Source organism: Drepanopeziza brunnea, assembly GCF_022702325.1.
Source record: "Drepanopeziza brunnea f. sp. 'multigermtubi' strain 214-2 chromosome Unknown ctg15, whole genome shotgun sequence".
NCBI lineage: Eukaryota > Fungi > Ascomycota > Leotiomycetes > Helotiales > Drepanopezizaceae > Drepanopeziza > Drepanopeziza brunnea.
In genome coordinates, this window is record NW_027094078.1 from 1,876,002 (window position 1) to 1,894,455 (window position 18,454).

The 18,454-nt window shown below is 54.0% G+C and overlaps 4 protein-coding genes across 4 annotated transcripts; 1 reads left to right on the forward strand and 3 right to left on the reverse strand.

Annotated features, from left to right (window-relative positions):
- Positions 1-208: 208 nt before the first annotated feature.
- Positions 209-706, reverse strand: L3040_008407 (uncharacterized protein; the record flags this gene model as incomplete). The annotated part of the gene is made up of 1 exon (XM_007292058.1): positions 209-706. The coding sequence occupies one exon, from the start codon at positions 704-706 to the stop codon at positions 209-211; it is 498 nt and encodes a 165-aa protein (XP_007292120.1).
- A 4,403-nt stretch (positions 707-5,109) lies between these two features.
- Positions 5,110-5,981, reverse strand: L3040_008408 (uncharacterized protein; the record flags this gene model as incomplete). The annotated part of the gene is made up of 4 exons (XM_066154036.1): positions 5,110-5,339; positions 5,415-5,642; positions 5,805-5,819; positions 5,867-5,981. 4 exons carry the CDS (start codon positions 5,979-5,981, stop codon positions 5,110-5,112), a joined length of 588 nt encoding a protein of 195 aa, XP_066010577.1.
- Positions 5,982-11,423: 5,442 nt separating this feature from the next.
- L3040_008409 (uncharacterized protein) lies at positions 11,424-12,953 on the forward strand (the record flags this gene model as incomplete). Its single annotated transcript, XM_007292060.2, has 1 exon — positions 11,424-12,953. The coding sequence occupies one exon, from the start codon at positions 11,424-11,426 to the stop codon at positions 12,951-12,953; it is 1,530 nt and encodes a 509-aa protein (XP_007292122.2).
- A 3,708-nt stretch (positions 12,954-16,661) lies between these two features.
- On the reverse strand, positions 16,662-18,283 carry L3040_008410 (uncharacterized protein; the record flags this gene model as incomplete). Its single annotated transcript, XM_007292061.2, has 2 exons — positions 16,662-17,719; positions 17,824-18,283. 2 exons carry the CDS (start codon positions 18,281-18,283, stop codon positions 16,662-16,664), a joined length of 1,518 nt encoding a protein of 505 aa, XP_007292123.2.
- Between the last annotated feature and the right edge of the window lie 171 nt (positions 18,284-18,454).

The window sequence follows — 18,454 nt, forward strand, 5'->3', positions numbered from 1 at the left end:
TGGTTAAGAATTCCGATTTCATTTCCTTTCCTTTCCTTTCCTTTCCCAATTCGCTTCTACGCTCGATCCAGGTCTTGCGGTTCCAGAGATCCAGGTCTCGAGCCTGGCCTCCTCCTGCTCTGTTCCCCGTCAGCAGCGGCGCGATCCAATGTTCCACCGGAGAGGAAAACTCGCGGGGGTAGCCCATCCATTGTCCACCGAAAGAAACTCAGCCCTCCAGAGTCGCATCGACCGTGAGGCGCAGCAAGCCCTGGCGGGGAAGCGGACGCCCCTGGGCATCAGACTGCGGCAGCACCTCAATCCACGGGTCGGTCCACAGCAAGTCCCCGGAGCCGATACGCATGGCGCCCTTGAGTGCGATCCTGACGATTGGGGGTCCGGGGTCCGGAATCCCGCGGGCACTCGTGGGGCTCCAGAACTTGAACTCGAAGGTCAGGGTTGGTCGCACCGGGTTGAGGCTCAGGCCCGAGCTGGAGACGGCGTTGAGCGGGCCCAGGCGCTCTCGGGAGATGGGATGCTGGCCAGGGCGCATGATGAACCGGCGCACGTGTGGCGCCTGGCCGTGGAACGAGAGGGTTGTTCGCATCTTCTGCGTGAAACCGTGATGCTCGCTGCAGACAAAGATGAGCTGGGTGGCATGGATGGGGATGCTGACTGAGAGTGGCTCGGACCAAATGAAGTCTCCTTCTCTGGTTGCCTGAGCCATCCTTGCGTTCTGCTGGGTTGCTCTTGGTGGTTCTCGTGCTGATGTGTGAATTGAAAGTATGATGTTCAAGATCTGAAAGCTTGCTTGGATGATGAAAAGATGTGGCATCCGGCAGATGCGTGCATTATTATACAGACAAAACGAATGTCTGTCCCATATCAGTGATCAACCACTCTGAAAAACAGCACCTTGGAACAGCAGCCCATACTAAGACAGGCATATACAACACAACCTCTGAGCAGAGGCCTCATGGAGTACATGGAACAGTCTTAGAAGACGGAAACCAGCGAAGCAGGGACTAATAAACCGGCTTGAGAACAGCACCGCTCTTCGTTCAATACTCTATCCTCAGATATTAGATGAGAGACGCCAGGTAAACAGAAGAATCATCAAACCAGAACAGATGAGCATATTCAGTACCCAGATTTAAGGCTGGAGACTTTTTAGCGATTAAATTTTGCAGAGCCAAGAGCGCGGACACAAAGTCAAGTCGAAGACAAGAAAATCCGCGAACATCAAAGAGCCGTGACAATAGCCTTTGTTGCATTCAAAGCCTTTGTCTCCAGTGATTTGCAATTGACAATGGAAACCTGCTCGGCTGGGCTTATTCTTGCTCTGGCTTTTCGAGTTCGAATCATGCAGGGGCTGCTCGGAAGAGACAGCGTCTCGCCGTAGACGACGACCAGCACCCGCAACTGGAAATGTGGTCAATCGAGATACCAGGCTCTTCTCTAGCTCAACTTCCAATCTATCATATTTCGCAGCAATAATTTGGGAATCTGGTTACAGAATTTTTTCAAAAGTTTTTTTACCACCTCCGCACTTGTAGAAGAGAGTAAGGGAGAGGGGGCGTAGTGAGCAATTCGCGTGCTGTCTCGCACTCACTTGCAAGGAGAGCATGGACACGACACGACGTACGTTCGGCAGCATAGTTTGTGTACTGCACTTGCAGGAAGCAAGCAGGGTCAAAGGCCCTCCCTCCAAGTCCAAGGTGCACATAGCCTCTAGTCATCTCTTCTCGCCTCACCGTTCCATCTTCTTCTGTCTCGAGGTACCACCTCTCGCTTCCGGGCCCCAAAGAGTTCCTTGGTCTCTCGCAGCCAGGTCGAGGGCTCTCCCGGCGATTCCGAGACGGACATCTGCCGTCTACGGTAGGCAGCTGGCCCGGGGCGGGAAGCCTTGGCCATGCAACCCGGGCCAGACTCACCAAGTGGCTGTTAGAACAACGAGCGAGCACGCAGACGATCCCAAGAAGCCAAAAATAGCCATCGAGTAACCGCAACCCGCACGGCATGAGAACCGGTCCGCAACCGACAACCTGCAGTCAAGATCTCAGGAATTGCTCCTAGAAGTCAAAATTTCCCTTCTCAGGATGAGCCGGAAGCACGGAATAGTGAGACATGTTAGATGCCGTCGCGTTTGCTATTAGGAATGGAGAGGGCCCAAAGGCAGCCAGCCGTGCTCAAAACGCAGACCCAGCTTGGCAAAGAACGACCAGGTCTTTTTTTCCCCTTCGCAGACAGATTGTTGTTTTGATGCGTGCAGCAAGAATCAAGATCGAAGGTATAGATAGGTATGCATCACGGAGTCTTCATCCCGGGCCCTTTTTAACTGAGGCCAGGCATACCTACCGAGCATATTTTCCTGCCCGCAATGTGTTGAGAACGAGCCACCGCAAAGCACAGAACAAGGGGGGATTGTTGTTGTTGTTGTTTTTGTTGTTTTTGTTATTGTATTTGTTAACGTCGGGCGGGTGGCAGACGGAGCCTGCCGCCCTGGGACCTCTCACAGGGTACGGCGACGTGCTAAGCCAAGGAGCTACATACAAAAGAAAGCCTCAGGAAGCAGGTCATGGTGGTAAATATAGCAAAGGCTGCCATCGACTGCGCCCTTCCCTTACAGAAAGGATGGGTCACAGAGAGAGAGCAAGCTCTCGTCAAGGAAAGAAAGCCAAAGAGGCAAGGCAGAGACTGCCATAGCTAGCTTAGAAGCGTAGCTGTGTCCGAGTACTGGCAGAGGGTACGAGGAGAAGAGCCGGCCGCGATCAGCACTCTCATCACCATCGCTACTAATTGCATCCGCTTGGTATTAGCAGTACAGTACAGAGAGCCTCTGAGTGCTTCTGTGATCTTCGATGTTTCCGGCATCATCCAAGCAAACCACTCATTGCGACTTGCACCAGACTTGCCTAAGCATCTGCAAGCATCCGCCCCGGATTCTGCAGGTGTTCCTCCTTCTTGAGCCTCTTGTATACCTCCGCATCTCTCGTACTCGTCTTCTCCAGCGCTGATCTCCCGTGGTATTATCGCTCTCCCCGTTTCGCAGTCATCCTCCTTTGCGTCGAGAGGTAGAGTGTATCCCCATTCCGTATCGAGTTTCTGTGCCTTAAACCCCGTTCGTTCGTACCATTGTGCTCACTCAGGATGACTCCGGACCATGTTCATTCGCCGGGTAGACTTCTCTAACTTGGGACCTCTGCATTTCGTTTGTACTTCTTCGCCTGTGAGGGCTGTCCCGATGCTGCGAATGGCATTCAGAAGTGTCTCTTGGTCTTTGCAAAGGCTGCTTGGGCTGCGGAGGATGCGATGGCGGAAGAAGAAGGGAAAGGTCGCCTGGCTTGGAGAAGCCACCGATCGTCGCGGGAGACATGATCGCCGAGAGAGGCAGAGAGAGAGAGAGAGAGAGAGAGCCGAAGAAGAGACACTGATTGAAAATCAGACCCTGCCTGGAAGAGACGAGGATCAGATTCGTGGAGGAGGCGCCGAGGCATATCCGCTTGGATGGAGAAACATCCCATTCGAGAGCCCGGCTTCCTTGGCTGGAGAACGCACAAGGTAAAATAGATCGATGTACATACAATCAATAATACATACAGTACGAACCCCCGTCACAAGAGAGTATCTACGCTCGAAACGGGCCCGAGAAAGAAATCAAGAAACGGGGATCCTTAGCCCGAGTATTCTCAGCATTCTACGATATACAGATATAATATACAGATATAATATACAGATATAATATATATATATGTATACATATATATAGAAAAATCAAGACGCAAAACTCAACTGGAAGCCCACAGTGACCGGTGTCACCTGGGGCTCCAGTTTACAAACCCAACTGGATAGGTTTTTCGTCCCTGCTCCTCTCCACCACTCCCGTGGATCGAGCAGGCATACGATGGTCTCAATCGGCTAGTGTCAAGATGGTGCTCACAGTTCGTCAAGCGTGCGCGTGAGCCATTGAGCCACTATGTCCATGTCGCCGATCGATACCTACGCAATCGAGAATGAATATGTATGAAGTAGGTAAGTTACTTTCCGGCGGGTAGGTATGAGATCTCTAGGAATCCTAGGAGATTCGGATCATGCTGGCTAGATGTTGGGTGGACGAAAGAACGGGAGGGCGAATCTTCTACGTCAGGTAAGTAGTGGATTTGGCGGCGCGACTTGCTCAGACTGTGCCGATGCTGAGTTGCGAATCCCGATCTCAGCGAGGAGGGGATCACGCAGGAGACTCCGGTACTACCATGACCACGAGACCGGATCTACGGTCAGCCTTTACGTGCCGAAGGTCAGGGCCTCGGAAGTTCAGAGGCGATGGGCGCCGACGCAGGGCCAGGGTCGGAGAAGGTTGGCTATCCTTGACAGACGTACGGAGTAGGTTCTCCCATCTGGTCTCATTTTGTCTTTGCCGACTGAACTCTTTTGAAGGAGTGAAGCGAGGGGCACACGGTGGAAGTCAAGGGAAGTCTGAGAGGATCGGGCAGCAAGACGCTTGGCTAGGGAGCGTGGCTGGACGGCTGAAATGCCTCTCCCACCAGGCTTGTTGGGAGTCGCGGTATAGCCAGGTACGTAGTATGTTCTGAGACGGTACGCTGTTCCGATGCGCGATGGGGGCAGAGTTTGACACGGGCTCTGACTTGGGCGCCGCCGGACGAGGGGTTCGCGTGGGCTTGCTTCGGTATACTATACCTCTGCTTGGTACCGAGTGCGACTGCATGGAATGTGCACGACGGTCTCCGAGCGTCATTTTCACGCGGTTTCGAGGTGTAGAGTGGCTTGCGTCTATATGAAGATCAAGGGGATCTGACTGATTCGGACGAGGATCGCTCTTTACACGGTGGTGTTCCGTCTGAGCTGTTCATCAAGAAACTGATTCGGCAGCTAGCTGAATGAATGTATGAAATGGAATCCATTCACGGCTGCTACCGTCCCACGCGGCTCGATCCACCTCAGGGTGGTACATACGCCAGAGCACACGGCAATAGTATGAAAACACGGCACATCTATGCTCATATTTGACTTCAGGCGCACTCGTATCCTACAAAGCATAAACCCATTGCGTCCACAATCCGACGATCACTCCGACCCCGACGGTCAAGTCACCCACGCCGCGACCCTCCGCTACCAAAACCTCCACAAGCTCCACAAGCTCACTTTCACCCTCCCGCTCGCGGGACCCGACGACGAAAACGACCTCTCGTCCCCTTCCCCACTCCGGTTCGTTCGCGGCAGCTCGTTCCACTCCGTATGGCCATGCACGAAAGGGTGCCTGAGCCACTTATTATCGATCTCGAACCTCCAGTTGCTGCAGTTCCTATCTTTCTTCCTGCGTTTGAGCCCGATGATCGGGTCTAGGCGTTGGAACTTGTCAGCGGGCATCTTTTGGCAAAGGAGAGGGGATGGACGGGACTCGGCGGGGGACGCACCGTGGCCTTGGAGCCAGATGTTCTTCCGCGGTCGCTGCGTAGGCAGTGGGTAGGGTGCTGGAGCTGGTGCCGGAGCTGGAGCTGGAGCTGGAGCTGGAGCTGGAGCTGGAGCTGGAGCTGGTGCTGGCGCTGGTGCTGGTGCTGGTGCGCTTTGCTGCTGCTGGTTACTCATGTTGGCGGATGCGGCGCGGAAGCTGTACACTGCCGCCGACACCGATGAGCCCGGGGCTTTAAGTACAGCATGTTGAAGAGTTGAAGATGTTGTTTGCAGGGCTCGCGGAGTCAAGACTCGTTACGTGTGAATGTATCGTGTGACTGGGCCCTCTCAAGATGGCGTAGGTCTCGGAGGTGAGTAACGAGAAGTCGCTCGAGGACACCCATATGGTTAACCACGTCCAGGGCAGCCTCGAATCTGTGAGTCCACCACCTTGTTTGGCTGGCTTGACACTTACTGAATATCACCTGCGATCCGTCCGCGAGACGGTCACGATAACCGTACTCATGGCGATAGCGAGAACTTGCACCATCTCGTAACGGGAGACTAGTCATGTGTACTTCATTCTTCATACCTCCGTATCCCGTTTGAAATAGAGGCGGTGGTTGACACAGTTTTTTTTTTTTCTTTCTTTTCTTCACGTATTTCATTTAGCGAAGAAGAGCGAAAAAAAAAGACAGCGAGAATCCGCTTCTAATTCCCGCCTCATTGTGTATGCCTGGGCATCGCACTAACCTTTATCCGGGTAACACGCAACTATTAGTTAATAAATACAAATCGGCAGGAATCTGCTACGAGATTATGTCTCCTACGTAGAATCTACAGCTGAAAGGCTCTATCTAACTACGTAGTACTTGGTACCTTTGACTTTTCCATCAAATTACCATCTTCTGCTAAAGGAAGGTACTACGTAGGTACTACTACGTCGCAGGCGTAAGTATTACCCCTCGAGGGTATGGAAAACAGGGGGTTTAAAGTGGAAACTAAACTTTTAAGGCACCCTCGAGGGGTAATACTTAGGCCTGTACCGTGGTACATACGCCGCAGGCGTAAGCGTAATTGTCCCCCCCCCTTGCGGGTAGGCTAACCAGGGGGAGGGGAGGTTCCAAGTGGAAACTCAAACTTCCGAGGCCCCCCTTAAGGGTGCACAGGTGCACACCCCACCCAAACTACGCCTGTACCGTGAGGGACTACGTCCTACGCAGGTTGCAAAAAATTTCCAAGGCAAAGCAGCTACGCAGCGAAGAGGAGAAAGCGGAAGAAGAAGAAGAAGAAGAAGAAGAAGAAAAAGAAGAAAAAAAAAAATACAATAAAAGGGGGGGGGTTTCGGTAAGGATGTCGTGGTACCGTACCGTACCGTACCGTACCGTAGACCGGTACTTTCGCCGCAAGCGTTCCTCGGGCTCCTAGCGCGAGCTTATCATTCCGCGTCGCCTAGGCTTGAAATAGTAGCTACTGTAGCTACTGTAAGTAGCTAGCTAGCTAGTAGCTAGCTAGCCTCTTCCGAGGCTGCGAGCTGGGGGGGGTGAGGGAGTTGGGGACTCGGTACTGTGTAAGTACTGTGTAAGTACTGTGCACTGTGCACTGTTACTGTAACAACAACAACAACAACAAAGGGCGGTGGGGTAGGTACCACGGTACAGGCCTAAGTATTACCCCTCGAGGGTGCCTTAAAAGTTTGGTTTCCACTTTAAACCCCCTGTTTTCCTTACCCTCGAGGGGTAATACTTACGCCTGCGACGTAGTATTTACTACGTAGTACATTAATTAGACTTTACCCTTGGCGCTTTCTTTCCCGTACCTAGTAGTACCTATGCGATCTGCAAGAAAAGTTCCGTCGCATCCGGAGCTGGCTCCGCAGGTCCCCCGTAAGTAGTAGTACGTACAGTAGTCAGTAAGCCTAGTCTCATCCCAGCACTCTAAGTGACTTTATTCGGGATGCGAATAGGTACGGTAGGTAGGTACTGTACGGGAACAGCTAGTGCGAAGTCGGTGTCGAGATTATTATTATTTATTATCATTATGTTCTTCCCCCTTGACTGGTGCCGATTGAGCAGTCGGGTGCGATGTCTCTGACGCTAATCTGGTGTACGGTGATTGTTCAGCTATGTATATATGTATGTATGTATGTATGTATGTATGTATATATGTCTGACCTCGAGAAGTCTCACCATCCAACGTGCTCGCTAGAAGTTGTACGTCGTAGTAGGTAAGGTAGCTAGTAGCTTTTCCGACTCTGTTGTGTTACAGTTTAGGTTCGGGCGGATAGTACCGTACCGTACTCCGTGAGTACCTAGCCCGTGAGTACTGTAGCTCCCAGCTAGACGAAAGTCTGTTGTGGAGATCTTCGCAGGGACCAACAACCTTATGATGAGCACGGTGGAAGTGATCGGCGGTGTTCGTAGTAGTAGGTAGTAGGTAGTAGGTAGTAGGTACCTAGTAGGTACTACCCGTCCAAATCAGTAGGTAGCGAAACGCGCGACGCTGTTTCCGGCTATTGTTAGGAGAGGTTTCACACACGCGGTCAGGATTGCAGAGACCAGATCCTCCGGGCCGCTCTGCTTATACCCAAGCTAGTCTCACACTTTTTTTTTTTTTTTTTTTTTCTTTTTTTTTTTTTTTTTTTTTTGATGAGGAAAAATATATCAGATAGACTATCAAGTCTTCAGTGCCGATCAGGTCAGCGATAGTATTGTTGAGATGTCCTTCTCTTCGCAACTCCCGCTCTGGTCATGCATCCCAGCCGTTCGTATAGGTAAGGTAGGGAGGGGGCCAAGTCTCTGCATGACCAGATTAATCCTCAACTCACCATGTCAAAGTGGGGTTACGAAGGGACTCCAGGGTCTTTTCAGCCCGGAGCTCTTACTGCCGAGACAGCATCAAACCATCCTCGAGAAAAAAATATGGATCTGGCGGTATCAGTCACTCGCAGGGTTGAGTGGTATTAATATTACCGCGTAGATCGGGTCAGACTAGCACCCCGAGTTTGCCAGCCAGGGCATTCGTTGCTCCATATGAGGGCGAGGAAGCGGTGAGCGCGGTGGGGGTGCACCCGTCAGTCGCTCGCCTCGCTAGCAAACATCGTCTCTGTGTCTTTGATACCTCACTCCTTTCTCAGGGAGGGCTCAGATAATTTGCTCAACAGGCCGGCGGCAGACATGCAGATCAGATACACATCCGTGCTGTGAGAAGCAGGTCGGTGGATTTTGAATGGAGTGTGCCGACATACTAGCTAGCATGCAATGCAATCATTGATTCTGCTGTCGACTTAAACGGCTGCTAGACCATCTTGACAGACACCGTGATGCGACAGTCATGATCACCGGAGCGGGAACATGGTCAGCAATTTCCTAGCAAATACTCGAGTCGTGATGGCACGTCGAGAAAGTACATCGATCATGGAGACGGGAGTTAAGCGAGCGAAGAAATCACTAACACTGCCATGTTGAATTCCAAATCAGTAAGAGTGTCGCAGTTGGCAACCACATCGGGCACGCCCTGGAAACTCTTGAGGACATGACCGGGGAGAGCAGAAGAGGAGAGAGCCGGCTCTGGGATTCAGAGATGATTGTTGCCCAATGAAGTGCGCCGGGCAATCAATACTCTGCAGGATCCTGCCCCCCCCCCCGACCCTCCCCTCCGCCCCGCCAGCGTGCCGCGTATCTTAATTTATAGGCAGGCAGGTCATCCGATTGGATGCAGGATTCCGAGATTGTTGAGAAAGCAGCCTCATCGTTGCGTTCCGTGTCCGCGATTGTGAGGGAGGGAGCGTGGCAAGGGCAACATGACAGAGCGCTACGAGCCTCAGGGCGAAGTATGTTGTGAGTCAAAGGCGGAAAATGTAGCATTTCTCGTCATTTCTCATCAGTCGAGCAGTATATGAGCCGGTTGACCTCGGACCCTGCTGCCTCGTAGGCGTCTCAGGTTCCCTTACAGATAAGATAGATCACAGTAAGAGGGAGCTCTCGTCCCCCCCAAAAGAAAGCAAGCAAGCAAGAAACCCCAAGGAGCAAAGCAGCGACGGCCGGAGCTAGCTTGAAAGCGTAGCGATACCTATCGCAGTCGCCAAACGACCAATCTCGAGGCCGGACCGAAGGCAGCCGTAACCATACAGAGTACCGGTAGTGCACCAAAAAGAAAGAACGCTTCAGAACCGATATCCAAAACTCTAAACCGAAGCGCAACTCATCAATGCCTTACGATGCTGTTGAAGTGAGTTCCTTCGGGATAGCACCACGCTGCCGAAAAGAACCCCACCCCGTCGTGTATACCGCGGGCTCTTATAGTCCACGTCAGCCGGGCCGTACCCCGTTCCTCCCACGGCGACGGATACAATGGGCGTGCGCATCCAGGATAGCACTCAGCGAGGGTCGTGCTGAGAGTAGAACTACGTGGAGACCGGGAAGGCCTGCAAGTCGGCCGGGCGGGCTTGCTGAGCAGGGCTGCGGTCTCACGTGTGGAAGATGAACTACTCGTATATACGGAGTAGACGGAACGGAGGCCATGCCCAACCGGACAGGGAAGAATAGGCTCAGAGACAAACAGAAATGAACCCGATAGTACTACTACTGCTTAGTGTATCGTTTACTCCGTGAATATATCGCAGCCACCACTACTCAGCCTTGTTCCTTCCGACCTGGTGTAAAAAAAAAAAACAAAAAAAACCCCCCCCCCAGGGCGTGAAATTACCGCAGCCTTATGGGGAAGGGTAGCCCAGGCGATTAGCACTACGTAGCACCAAAAATAGTAGTTGTCAGAAGCTTCCATGCATGATGACAGGATTACCGGACTAGTAGAAAATGAAGAAGGAATCACTTGATTGGTTCCTGCCAGGAAAACGGGATGGCATGACAGTGCGTACAGTAGACCGAGCCAGCCTAAAGCAAGCAATGTGAAGAATCACTAGGGTTTCGTGCATGGGAAGTCGAACCTTTGCAGCAGCAGCAGCAAGCCCGACCCGTCCATCTTCTCCTTCTTCGTCTAGGCCCGGGCTTGACACATGCAGCCGCGAAGATCGTGAGGAAAAGATCGAACACACAATAAATGATAGACGATACATGATAAACAGTAAACAATCAACGAGCCCCGTACACATTGAAACCAGCGGACCGTCGGCGCCGGGCCGCTCGGCCTTGGCTGGTGATGGAGAGAAGGCGTGGTCAAGCCGCACCACCTAAACCTGCCAAGACGCCTCGTTAGCTAGTTAGACTCGGTAATATAAAAAAAAGGGATACAAATGGCGGCCTCTACTGTATGACGGACTCGTCTTTTGATCGACAGGGGGCGTGGGCGTGGGCGTGCAGAGTCAGAAGACGTATGGTACGTAGGGTAAGCAGGATGGAAATCGTCGTTGTACGACAGCTGCCGGTGGCGGCGTAGAGAGGCTGCAGAAGAATCCCCCCGCGTGTAGGTGCAATGCGTGTGGCTTTTTCATGCAGACAGACATTCGGCTACTTGTAGGAGGTAGTCCGAGGAAGAGCGAGGGAGAGCGAGGGAGAGCGAGGAAGAGCGAGGAAGAGCGAGGAAGAGCAACAAAGCGTGTCCCAAAAGCATACTCCCGTCTCCACATTACGGATAGGGGTTGCAAATCCCCCGAAAGCAGGGCTGACTTGGAAAAAGTCGCCGTATCTGGGCCAGGCGAGTGGGCAGGGGGGCGGCCCTCTCTCAAACAAATCCCCACGCAGCGGCCACGGCGGCAAAGTCACAATTATCACCCGGGTGGCCCCATCCAGTTACGAGGTGACTACTAAGTAGTAACCAGTCAACTAACCAGTCAACTAACCAGTCAACTAACCAATGGCCCAGGTGCCACCCACCTTCAACCCCCACTCCCCCCCCGTGGATTCCCCGCCAGTTCGCCAGGCCCGTCAGTGGTTCGGGGTGGTCTGCTGTCCGTAGATTAAACCCGACTCCCCTCCAAGGACCACCCCCTTTCTTTTCTCCCCGAACATCGCCTTCCTCCTCCGTACATGCGTCGCGTTCCCCGTCCCCCGTTCCATGCATCAACAACCAAAATGGCATCCGAGTCCGACACTGCAGACACAGACATGGACATAGACACCGATGCCAATAGCCAGACCGAGACCGAGACCCAGACCCAGACCGAGACCGAGACCGAGACCGAGACCCATAACGCCGACCCGCCCGTTCGGCACGTCTTGGTGAAGTGTGACGCGGCCGTCTTCGCATACGACGGCCATCATCTGACCTACCAAGACCATGGCTATGCCAAGGATATTGCGCCATACATCCCGCCCCTCGTGACAGCGGAAGCCGAGGCCGCAGACGCCGAATGCCCACAGCCGAGACAGGTCCCCCACAAGCCTCCGGCCTGGTGGCAGGCCCAATGCTTGTTTCGAGGTCTGCCGTCCCACGGCACCGTCGCAGACCTGCAAGAGCGGCTGCGAGGTCACGAGAACGATCCCATCCCGAGGGAGACCCGGGAGCGGGCTCGGAGGACCTTCAAGCGACAGAATGCACAGGCGAGGGAGCACAGCTGGCGCCACGAGATGTCACCGGAGGAGAAGGCCAGCCGGGATCCGCGCCGGTACTTGAGAGAGATGTTTCCGGCCGGCAGTCCGGTCAAGGAGCCCGTGCTGTTGACCACCTACTTTGTCATCAATATCCAAGAGACGGCCGAGGAGCTGGGCCTGTGGTGCGCGTACACCCACGCGCCGACGGATACCGAGGCGGTGGTGCAGATGGCAAGGTACTGGGTGGTCGTCGGCCCGGACAGATCGGCCGTGACGGAGAGGCTGCGGATGATGGAGAGGGAATCGCAGCGGCTGAAGTGCGAGCAGGAGGAAGAACGGCGGGAGCTGCGGAGGAAGAACAGGGCCTTGTTGAGGTCCCGGCAGTTGGAGGCCAAGCACGCTGTGGCCAGGTGCCAGGACTGGGATGTTTCCGGGGTGTGGCACCTCCGCTGTCCGCAGATCCAGGAGGGTTGGGACGTGCAGAACATGACGCTGAAGATCTATCTGGAGCGGACGGCGGAGGGACCGCAGATGTTTGCGGACTTGGATTTCGGGGCGGTGGCGGGCGTCTTTCGGTTTGAGCGATGCGCAGGCGGAGCGAGGATGACGGCGCCGATGAAGCCTGACCGTGATGACCACGACGACGAGTCCGGAGAGGATGACGAGAACGAGAACGAAAACGAGAACGAAAACGAAAACGAAAACGACTATGATTCCAGTGGTCATTCGAGCGACGGGGAGAGCGGCCAGATGGATATACACAACCAGGAAGGCGACGAAGATAACGAGCACATGCGGCACAGCCCGACCCCCGACGTCTTTTACTTCGGCTCGACGACTCAACCCGCCGCGAAGAACCACCCGTGGAATTATCGCTACCGCGGCGAAGACCCCGCCGCGGGCGTCGTCGACCATGGCTCAGACGAAAAATTGTACACCATAACCGTCTGCGCCCCGACGGGCCGGACTCTGCAAGGGACTTTCGGCGGCAGCGCCTTCGGCGATTGCACGTTCACCGGCGTGAAGGTTGGAGTCGGCGGGCCTCCCGAGATCGACACGAGCGAGGAATGAGCAAAGAGAGACGAGTACGCCGTTGGCCGGGGAAGCGACGAGTGATGGTGTTAGGAGTTGGGTTCAAGGAGCGAAAACAGCTAGGCCATCAAAGGGGGGGATGGTCAACTGGGCGTTGGGTGCGCTACTGTGGGGGCGCTGCCTGGTTCTCCGGTATACCCGTTTGTTTACGTTGTCGCTTGCATTCTTGGCATCTCTGAAGTCTCTCCTCCACTTTAGTGCGCATCTTCTCGTGGCGAATGCATCATTCTTACCCACCACTGTTTCTCACCGTTGTCGCAGATTCGATGTCGGGCCCTGCCATGAGAGCAGAAACGGTGGTCACGCATCTCAGATCTCGCCGCCGCTGCTTTCGGGGCTCAGTGCCTTAATTGATTTGTCAATGTGTTGGTACACAGGTTGATAGTACTACCAGGTCTTGGTTGGTTGGGTTGTAGATGTCTGCTATTGCTATACTGGTAGTGGCGGTCCCTTAAGGGGACCGCGGGTGCACGTGCCATCCTCACGTGCCAGGTCTACCACCATTCTCGTTCCTTCCACTCTCGTTCCTTCCATTCTTATCTGCTGCATGGCCGTTGTACTCCGACACAATGTGTATTGTAGCGTGGAGTTCGCCACTAGACCTGGCCCAGTCAGGCACTCGTTTTCGCTTGTCGTCTATCTATTTAGGCATCTATCTATCTATCTAGCCCTCTACACACACACACGCTTCTCCCTCCCTTTACATGCCTGCCTATATCCCATGCCTAGAATCCCTTTATCACAAACCTACTACGCCGCCGCTGCGCCGTCTTATTCTCTCATTCTCTCATCTCTTGGATTGAGATGTTTCGGCAGTGGTTGTTTACAGACTTGTTGATAGGTAGAGAGGGGGAAGGGGAAGGGGAAGGGGAAGGGGAATGAGAATGAGAATGAGAATGAGAATGAGAATGAGAATGAGAATGAGAATGAGAATGAGAAACGGGTGTCAATCTGTAGCAGCGAATTACCACCATATCGCCAAGTCTAAAGAGGGCATCGGCCTCACGTCGAACCAACCACCCGCAGACATCACAAGGACCAGCCACGCTCAAAGCAGGGAGGGCTACCACAAGCCGTCTTCTCACATACGTACAGTAGTATTTTCCGCGCTGATAAGATACCGGTACAGACAGACATGCCGATCCAAAAAGAGCCAAGCAACCTCACCCGAGTCCCGCGCAGTAACCGAAAGTGACGAGATGAAAAATGAAAATGGAAATGAAAATGAAAATGCGCGCCTCGAAAATTCTCCGCATCCGGCTTTCTATCCGCTGGCACTCCCCACCCTCCACCCTCCGGAAACGCCCTGCTCGGCCCAGCCCTCGACCGCCTCCTAGAGAAAAGCACCCGCATGCGCGCTCTCAATTCAATCACTAACCTCCTCTCCCCGTCCATAGATCCCAGCCTCGCCTTCATCTTGACCTCGGGCGGGACAGGCACCCTATCCGCCTACCTTAGTCAGAAGAGCGCCCGTGCAAGCAAGCTCCCCGCGACGCGGACCTCCCGCCGGCCGGCCTCCCCCCGCGACCAGAACGCCGCCCAGGTCGGTCACCCCCCCCCCCCCCCCGACGCTGGCCCCGTCCCGACTGCCGCCCGCCACGACGCGCCCAGCCCCGGAAGCCCGCCCGCTCGAGAGCCGCGCCGCTATCGGCACACATGCCGGCACTCTCCCGGGACATATAGCAGGGGACTCCCTCCTTCTCGATCCTGCCATGGAAGGAATAGGAGTGTGTATCCCCTCGCGACTTCTTCTTCGTCATCATCATCATCATCATCATCATCATTATTATCACTATCATTATCATCGCCCCCGCTCTTCTGTCGCGACGTCCAATCTCTCTCCCCGCCTTTCCCCACAGCTCAATACTCGAGCTCTGCGAGCAGCAGGATGCTACAGTCTAGTCTAGTCCCGTCTAGTCCAGCCTAGTCCAGACGAAAAACACTCCTCTAGCGACCCCGTAGACATGTATCCGTGCCAGACTGGATTTCTTTTCCCCGCCTCAACTTCTCCGTTCGACGCTAGCGGCGACGGAAGACGAAGGCGTAAGAGTCGTGTGCGGCGTCGCTCTGCTACGCAGAGAGGGTCGTCTAGGTCTTGTCTCTCTGTACCGATCAGCACGCATGTTGAGGCTGATACTATACTATACTATACTATACAGCTAGCTAGGTAGGTAGCTAGCTAGCTAGCTAGCTAGATAGATAGGTAGGTAGGTAGGTAAGTAGGTAAAAGCTGACGTGGGATATCGAGCTGGCTACCTACTTGGATCGGATTTTTTTTTTTTTTTTTTTTTCTTTAGTAGCTCCTCGACGAGTGCGCGACCTTGCATCCGTGTCTAGGCTTGAGCTGATAGCTCACTACTCCGGATGTCGGACGGGCCCGCTGCGTGATTCTTGTTGTAGTAGATATCATGGGGTTGTCACGAGGCCTGTTCGAGGTCGTAGCGCGCGCGAGGAAGAGACACGAGCGCTGATAGAACTTCTTCCTTGCATGCCGCAAGCCGACTTCCACTACGTTGACCCCGCTGCCGCTAGCCTACAGACTTGAGCTTGAGAAAGGAAAAGAAAATTGGACGAAAAAAAAAATATATATATGATTTTGGTGTAAGAGTGCGGGATTTGGCCATTGCCCAGAAAGGAAAGGACAACCAGGAACATCCACCGCCTCCCCGTATTCGCGACCTGCTTCGGGCTGGGAAAGCGGGTGCGAGCCGGTAGTTAGAGCAGGTTCGTCGTGAAGAAAGGGTCGAAGAGCGAGATCGCAAGATCGCGAGGGCTGGTGGGCGTGTTTGAGCTCCTAGGCGATCGAGAGCGCCGGCTGCATGCGTGCCAGTCAATAACAGGGAGCGGGGTATCGAGCTGGGCGTACGCCGTATAGGTAGGTACCTTATTCACAGAGGTGAGGCCGGCCCATGCGGCAATCGCGAAACTTCTTCGCCGCGGCGGTAGTCTGGAGCTCGATGCAAAGTGACTATGACTAACTACCTAGCAAGTGAGTCTTGGAAGAAACAGAGCCGAAAGAAACAAGGAATCCGAAGCTCGACGCTCGAAGCGCGGCTGGCTCTTCACACTTACAGTAATAATTAATCCCAAGCACCTCCGTGGTCGTTGTGTCGGTCGGTCTGGCAATAGACGATCTGATGCATGGCACTGCAAGCTGTCGGGTTTCGTTCTGGGCCAGCGAGCCCGATCCATTAATGACCTGCGCAGCCTAAAACCTGTCTCCTAAAAGCCAGCCATCTCGTACTCGGTTGCACAAGATCACTGCCCCCTTTTCAGCCAGCGCGGGTGTGTGAAGGAAACAACGACCTTGTGATCTCTTAGGTCGCCGACTCGCTATTGGTTGGCTTGCATTTCATGGTATGTATGTATGTATATGTATGGTCAGCGAAGAGATTCTTCCCAAGATACTTTATCATGCCTTCTTCTCGTAGGAGAAAAAAGTCCGAAAATATCTTGTTGCACTTGAACATCTGCAAGTGGGGAAATGTCTTGAGAGGAGAGTAGAGTCTGATTTTAGATTGAATCACAGATAGATAGATAGTTCGACTTTACTGTGTTGATAATTTAGCGAAGTCCCCTGAATACAAACGAGAAAAGAAATCTAGCAGCACCGGCCACGCAGCCTGGAGTCGAACTACAGCACAAGTCTTCTTGCAATTGCTTGCTATTGCATGATTTTTTTTTTTTTCAACAGTTAAACACCTTCGTAGTGCTCACATTGCACCGACTCCACTTCCTCCCCGTCAAGACGCACGCCAGGAAGATCCCCGGCCAGTAGAGAGTGTACAGCGCCCAGAACGGCCACGGATCCCAACTCGCATACGTGCCGTCCTGCCAAGAGAGAACACGCGTGAAGAACACGGCCCAGCTGTTCCTCAGCCTCCGGAAGTCTGTTCCGAGACGCAGGAAGGAGAGCAGGGGCATGATCAGATGAGTTACGAGATCGTGTCCGATCCAGTAGTAGCCAACGCTTGGCGCAGGGACGACGATGGGAGGAGGTGTCGTGTTGACCTTCTCTTCGCTGCTGTCGAGGACCGCCAGGTAGGCTTCCGCCATGTGCAGAGCCTCGTCGGCAAACAGGACGACAGCGGTGTGCGCGCGAGGATTGCATTCGATGGGATAGATCCTGTTCATCAGATCCGGGTCCGGGCTGCTGCTGCTCTGGTCCAGGAGGAAGTCGATGGAGAAGTGGCCAGACATCTGCGTACCCATCTTCTCAGCATACGCCTGTGTATATCGCAACATGGCGTCGAACATGTCTGACGAAGACGGGAGCGCCTGATAGTGCATCAGAAGCTCGGCGGACGCGCATGCCGTGAAGGCCAGCACACGTCCTCGCACGACGAGGGCGTGCGTGCAGAACTCCGGGCCGTCGATGAACTGCTGGATGACAAACGGTCTCGCGGGCGACGGCTGCAGCTTATTGACATGTCTCTCGGTCTTGGCCTGCGACGAGAACGGGAGAAGGCTCATGTCGGCCCGGATCGAGTCGTCGAGGCCGACACTCTTCATGATGAATCGCTTCTTCGGGGCGGGAGCCGCGTCTGGGTGCAGGATTCCCAGCGCTTCTTCTACGGATTCGATGAGATGCGTCTCGGGCACGTTCAATCCGATCCTCCTGGTGTTTTCGATGAAGGAGTGTTTCTCGTGGAAGAGACTGGTCATTGCCACTCCGAACTGGACGGCCTTGCAGTCCGTCAACTTCTCTACCGCTTCTGCAGCCTCTCCGTCCTCCACGGCAGACGCTATCGAGAAAAGTTAGTCCTCTTGCGAGAGAGGAAAAAAGAGTGACTCCCGCCCGCTGCTCGCTACCCAGAAACGTGATACCAGGAAAGGAATCTCATCTTACCAACTCCAGAACAACTAATCCACAACTCCACCTTCTCCCGTAGAACGATATCCACGAGACCGCGAGCGTAAGCCGAACTGCCCGTCGAGCCGCCTTCAGGTTTCCGAAGCCTGTAGAACTTGCTTAGCGCTGCGGAGAACCGTCCACAGACCGGGACGCCGTAGGGCTCGAAGTCGGCGCCGACCACACGGTGACCCGCTCGATAGAAAGCCCGCGCAATCGCCAACCCCTTACTCATGCCCACGCCCGTCACCAGGACTGTCCGTCGCGAGCCCGGCGCGTATGACTTTCGCCATTGGCGCTGGCGCTCGATCTCGCTTGCCAGCCACGTGTAGGGCGAGATGAGCCAGCTCGCGATGGCAATGGCGCTACACAAGGGTGCACAGAAGGCCGCAAGTAGAATCAGAGATACATTTTGGAGTATGTGTAGAGAATCTGGGGACTCTGCAGTCAGTGGCATTGTGGTGAGTGGTATTCTGAGAATCTGGCGATGTGCCTGGTCACGACAGTGCCTTGCGGAGTCCTGATGGTCGGCAGAAAGAATCGTTAGCGGCCTTTTTTTTTTTTTTTTTTTTTTTTTTTTTTTTTTTTTTTTTTGGCTTCAACATGAGAAGATTAGGAGCTGCAGATG